Genomic DNA, 6,237 nt, shown 5'->3' with positions numbered 1-6,237 from the left:
TGTTGGGATTGTAGTAGCCACCTGAGAAGATAAATCATGTGTCTCCGCGTCCTAGAAATGCAGTCAACACACATTCAAAGTATTAAATTAAATTTATTTAAAATGAATGTATTAAAGTATTAAATTAATCTAAAGTATATACAATTACCTCTACAGATGTGTTTATCGAAACGTTGTTCTATTTATGTTTTGGCCTCTTAAATTACTTTTGCTTTCTTTGAGAAGGTGGACGACCTTTGCGCCGAGTTACTACTAGATCCTGTATGTTACTACTAGGTCCACCATCAATTGTTGTATCGTCACCGTCACATCGAACATTTAGAGATACATCCTTCATTACTTTCTCGATCCAACCCATAATGTTTTTATGGCTTTCTTCATTTTTGGAAGCTACTTCAGCAACATCATAAAAAGCAGTGCACTCCTCTTTATATCGTTGATGTTCAATGCTCGAACTCCTTGCATCATAACTAACTTTGACTTTACTATAGAATCTCCGCACCTCTTTCCTCCATCTTCGTAGGATATACTTTTCAAACAGTAATTGCACACGGTTACGTGACAACATTGCGATAGCGTGTTTGCATAGAATGCCCTTATATTCAAACATTGAACACACATAACGAATTTCACCTTCATCTTTTTCAAAAATGACTTTAAAAATATTTTCTCTACTCTTTTCATCGTTTTCAATAACTTCATATTTTGACCCCCCACAACTGAAAACCTCATAATATATCTTATTCATCAGTTCCTGCTGAAATTCCTGAAACTTGGAAATAGTGTACACTTCTTCAACTTGCTTTTCCATTGCAAAACTCGTACGACATGGCAACTGTTGACCATAAGTTTTATAATATTCAAACATTTCATCAGGACTATCAAAAGACATCCCAACCGTAGGCTCAACAACATTTTCGACCACCAATTCCTCATTGTTTTCTTCCAAATCAACCCCCTGTAAATTTTGCAATTCCCCAACTTCATCAACCTCCTCCACTTGTTCGAAATTATCCATTAATTGCTGTAAATTAAAATAATTCAATATCTTATTAGTTATTTATCGCAAATTCATTAAATTTAGAAACAAAATTTAAAAAACAAAATGAGACAACTAAACATTCAAAATGCAACATAGAAACAAATACTCAGCAGATGGTAAGGTGTTTAAGTTGAATAATTCAAAACCAACAAATGGTAATTAACAAGAGTATTAGTAATAGAAACTTCTCCATATTCATCACTCCGTCAACTCAAGGCTGTATACAATATATCTTATTGATTTCTTGAGGACGACAATGAAAATTAAGGTTTGAAATCTAATGAAAAGAATTTTTCAAATTGTACAGGTCAAATGATACAACTTTTGCAGTATAAGGTTCGGATATACAAACAAATGCCTAGCTTTTGCAGTATAAGGTTCAGATATACAAACAAATGCCCAACTCATTAATCAACATTCAAAATGCAATATAGAAACAAATACTCAACTTAATACCCATTATATTAACGTAATTGTCAAATAACGGCAATATCACCCAAAACAAAGTTTCATACAAACATGAGAATGGAAATGAGACATATCAAGAATATGAGAATTGAAAAAATAAATTAAATGTTACAATGTTACAATGTTGTAAAAACGCAGGGAAAAATTAAAAAAATTCAAAAAACAAAATGTTGCAAAGAAGACAGTACTGAAAAAATAAATTCAAGCTTCGAAAATTCAAGCTTTCAGGCACAATGTTAATCTTGCTCTGCCGAAACTTTGCAGCTGCTGTTGGTCTTGTTCCGTCGAAACTCAGCTTTCAAGGACAAATTTTGCAGCCGAAACTCAGCTACTGTTGGTCTTGTTCTTCACTAAATGGGTGCGTTCTTTGTTAATCACTTTCTTCAGTTCAGCTTAAGATAAAGAGGATGAAGCATTCTGCTGTGGATCCCGAATGGTTGGATCTCAGTCGAGGATGGAAAGTAACGATTTTTTCGGTAAGGAAGATACGAAGAAAGGAATCGCGAATGGCTGGATTGTATCTTCCCAGGTTTTGGAAATGGTAAGTGAAACGGCAGCGTTTTGGAGAAGCAAAAAGGAAAAAGAAAAAACAAAACGACGCCATTTTGTTTATTTTCGGGGTTTGACCCGGGGCAAACATCAACACTCTTATTATTATTATTATTATTATTATTTTAGCTTTTAAATTAATTATTGTCATTATGCATAAATGTAGTTTGTCATCTTCCTTAATTACTTTAATTTCAGATTTACTTTAATTATTTTAATTAGGTTTTGGTTTAATTAGTTAAATTAAATGCATTAATTTTATTTGTGAATTTTAATGGTGGTGTAATTGAATTTATGTTATTTTTTATGTTTGATTTATGTTGTGATATTTTTATTTGTAGATTTGTGATGTTATTGTATGTAATTCATGTTGAATTGTTAACTATTGGATTATAGTTGAATTTTATTTAATATTATTATTTAAATTGTTGAATTTTTAAATTATATTTTAAATTATTTAATTTTAATTTTTGAGGATCCGAATATCCGAAAAATCCGCCTACATTCGTTGCGGATATTATCCGCATTCGGATCCGCATAATTTTTTCTGGATTCGGATGCGGATCCGAATATAGATCTTTAAATGCGGATGCGGATCCGAATTTTGCCAACCCTAGTGGGAGTGCTCCCAAGCAGTGCTCCATCGCCGCGGGGATGCTTTGATTTTTTTTTTTGGGAATTTGTTCGAAATTTATGTAGGAAAAATCCTTTTTATTCGGAGTTTGAAAAAAAAAATTCCACTAAAACTACTCCGGGGCTCCAAAACGACTCTCGTTTTTTCTAGCAACCTCGCATCACCTGTGGGAAGGTGTGTGTAGAAGTTCAGGTCAAAGTTCTAAGGTAACCCCAGGGAGGCCCATGAGAAAAGGCCAAAATGGGTGTGCTACAGTCTTTAGCCTTGGGGCTCGAGGGAAGGAGTTGCGTTTATCTCTGAAAGCATTAACCCACCACCTACCCATAATAAGCACATGAGAAATATCTACACACTACATGAGTCTAGAATCATCCATGGGCCAGGCCATGCTACTTGGAGGCCTTGGCCATGACATTCTCCCCGACTCAATCCGAAGATGTCCTCGTCGACAAATCATTTACGGGCTCCCAACATGCTTCACTCTCGGGTAGACCCTTCCACTTGACAAAGAATTCTTGGCATGGCGGGGCTACAAATTGTTTGAGGGCTCCCAACTTGCTTTGTTCTCAGGTAGACCCTTACACTTGATAAAGTATTCTTGGCATGACAGAAAACTCTTTTTCTGAACCACTCGATCAACCACTCTTCTTTTTGCAATAATTCACCCATTAGTGCTTCAATTGGAGCCTTGAGTGTGTTGAGTTGCGTTTTCCCCTAATAGAATGAGAAAACATATGCACTTTATACTAGGGCAAGGTTTGTTGACATTATCTGTTTTCGTGTTTAGCCTATGTTGGATATGTTCCGATATATGGAAGAATTGCAATGCTTTAACTTTTCCGCCCTCATGTGAGTTGCCATTTTTATTCTTCTAAGAGTTATACAAGGACAACACTAATATTGGTTGTGGTTTGATTTTATTTTATGTTTTGTGCTCATATCAGGGTGAAGCATAGGATTTTCTATTTATTGTGATAGAAAGATACAAATTATATGTTCTTTAGTGGGATACAGAGTTATCGGAGCTCATTACAAAGTTCAAGCATTTAAAAAAATAAATATTAAAGTTAAAAAAGAGTGACAATTAGCTTTTATCATGTGATTAGCAGAGGTTTGACATTGTTTAAGCTCATGTTAAAAAGGGATATCTTAACAATGGCCATGGTTTTGGGATTCTTGGTACTTATGACAAATTTGGTCTCTTATATAGGCTACTAATGTTCTGTTTGTTCCCTTTAATGATCATTTGCCTTAATTTTCCACAATCAATTTTCAATCAAAAGGTCGACTATCCCTATTGAAACACTCATAAATGTCAGAAAGTAGCTTGAAGATCTTTTGATTATAAAGATTTTATAGATTTATTCTTTTACGTATGAGAACTGATTAAATGTCTTTTCCCCCTTTATTTTTAATTTATTGATATCACATATCGGTTGCATTCTTACACTGATGAAGTTTTGTGCTTATTCTGTAAAGCTATGGGGGATGTCTCTGATCGTGTAGAGCTATCCCATTTGGGGTTTGGGGGAAGGACTTGGGTTTCTTTCCAAAAGTAACCCTATTTTTTTCCCCTAGGACATCCCTTGGGCCAGCAGGAGTGCCCCCAAGCAATGCCCCATTGTCGGGGGGAGGCTCTGATAGTTTTTTGAGAATTTATTCAAAAAATATGGAAAAAAAATTGGTTTCTCTTGGAATTTTAGAAACAATTTCGCCAAAACCACTCCACAACTCAAAACCGACTCCCGTTTTCTCTGGCGGCCTCACGTCGCCCATGGGAAGGTGCATACAGAAGGTCGGGAAAAAGTTCCAAAACAGCCCTAGGGGGCCCATGAGGAAAGGCCAAAAAGAGTGTGATATAGCCTTTGGCCTCAGGGCCTAAAGGGAGGAGTTGAGTTTCTCTCTAAAAGTAACCATGTTTTTCTCCCATGGGACATCTCTTGGGTCAACAGAAGTGCCACCAAGCAATGCCCCACCACCGCGGGGAGGTTTTGATAGGTTTTTGGGAATTTATTATAAAATTATGCCGGCAGGATTGCCCCCAAGAAAAAAGTCGATTTTACTTGAAATTTATGAAAAAATTCTACAAAACCACATTGAAGCTCGAAAATGACTCCCCTGTTTTTTGGCGGCCTCACGTCTCCCGTGGGAAGGAGCGTGTAGAAGCCCGGGTCAAAGTTCCAAGGCTACCCAAGGGGGGCCCATGAGAAAATGCCAAAACAAGTGTGATATAACCTTTGGCCTCGGGGCTTGAGGGGAGGAGTTGGGTTTCTCTCCAAAAGTAACCATGTTTTTACCCCTAGGACATCTCTTAGGTCGGTAGGAGTGCCCCCAAGCAATGCCCCACCGCTGCGGGGAGGCTTTGATAAGTTTTGGGAATTTATCCCAAAAATATGTAGAAAAATCGTTTTTTCTTGAAATTAAAAACAAAATCTGCAAAACTACTCTGAGGCTCAAATACGACTCCCATTTTTTCCAGCAGCCTCACATTGCCCATGGGCAGGCCCATGCAGAAAGCTGAGTCAAAGTTCCAAGGCTGCCCAAAGGAAGGCCCATGAGGAAAGGTCAAAACAAGTGCGTTATAGCCTTTGGCCTTGGGGCCTGAGGGGAGGAGTTGTATTTCTCTACAAAAGTAACCTTATTTCTTTCCCCTGGGACATCCCTTGGGCCAGCGTGAGTGCTCCCAAGAAGTGCCCCACCGCCGCGGGGAGGCTCAAATAGTTTTTCGACAATTTATTAAAAAAATCTTCTTGGGATTTTTGAAAAAATTCCACCAAAACCATCCCAAGGCTCTAAAACGACTCCCGTTTTTTCTGACGACCTCGCGTCGTCCATGGGAAGACACGTACAGAAGGCCATGTCAAAGTTCCAAGGAAGCCCTAGGGAGGCCCATGAGGAAAGGACAAAGTGCATGTGCTATAACATATTGCCTTGGGGCCCAAGGAGAGGAGTTGTGTTTCTCTCCAAAAATAACCTTTTTTCTTTCCCCTGGAACATCCCTAGGGCCAACGTGAGTGCTCCCAAGAAGTGCCCCACCACCGCGGGAATTTTAGAAAAAAAAAATCCTCCAAAACCACTCGGGAATCCCAAACGACTCCCGTTTTTTCTGGCGACCTCCCTTCGCCTGTGGGAAGGAGCGTGCAGAAGGCTGGGTCAAAGTTCCAAGGTAGCCCCTCGTTTCTTTCCAAAATTAACCTTATTTCTTTCCCCTGGGATATCCCTTTGGCCAGTGGGAGTGCTCACAAGTAGTACCCCATCTACTCAGGGAGGCTCTGTTAAGTTTTTGAGAATTTATTCCAAAATTATGTAGAAAAAATCGATTTTTCATGCAATTTTAGAAACAATTCTGCCAAAACCACTTTGGGGCTCCAAAACGAATCATGTTTTTTCTGCCGGCCCCGAATCGCATGTGGGAAGGTGCGTACAGAAGGTCAAGTCAAAGTTTAAAGGCAGCCCTAGGGGGGCCCATGAGGAAAGGCCAAAAAGAGTGAGATATAGCCTTTAGCCTAAGGGCCTGAGGGGAGGAGTTGAGTTTATCTCCAAA

General features: G+C 38.5%; 1 protein-coding gene across 1 annotated transcript; it reads right to left on the bottom strand.

Moving 5' to 3' along the window:
* Positions 1-202: 202 nt before the first annotated feature.
* LOC127899711 (protein FAR1-RELATED SEQUENCE 1-like) lies at positions 203-1,018 on the bottom strand. Its single transcript, XM_052433409.1, has one exon. The coding sequence runs from the start codon at positions 1,016-1,018 to the stop codon at positions 203-205; it is 816 nt and encodes a 271-aa protein (XP_052289369.1).
* Between the last annotated feature and the right edge of the window lie 5,219 nt (positions 1,019-6,237).

Source organism: Citrus sinensis, chromosome 9, assembly GCF_022201045.2.
Source record: "Citrus sinensis cultivar Valencia sweet orange chromosome 9, DVS_A1.0, whole genome shotgun sequence".
Classification (NCBI taxonomy): Eukaryota; Viridiplantae; Streptophyta; class Magnoliopsida; order Sapindales; family Rutaceae; genus Citrus; species Citrus sinensis.
Note: the sequence above shows the minus strand (reverse complement) of the source record. Positions and strands in the feature narration are given on the sequence as shown.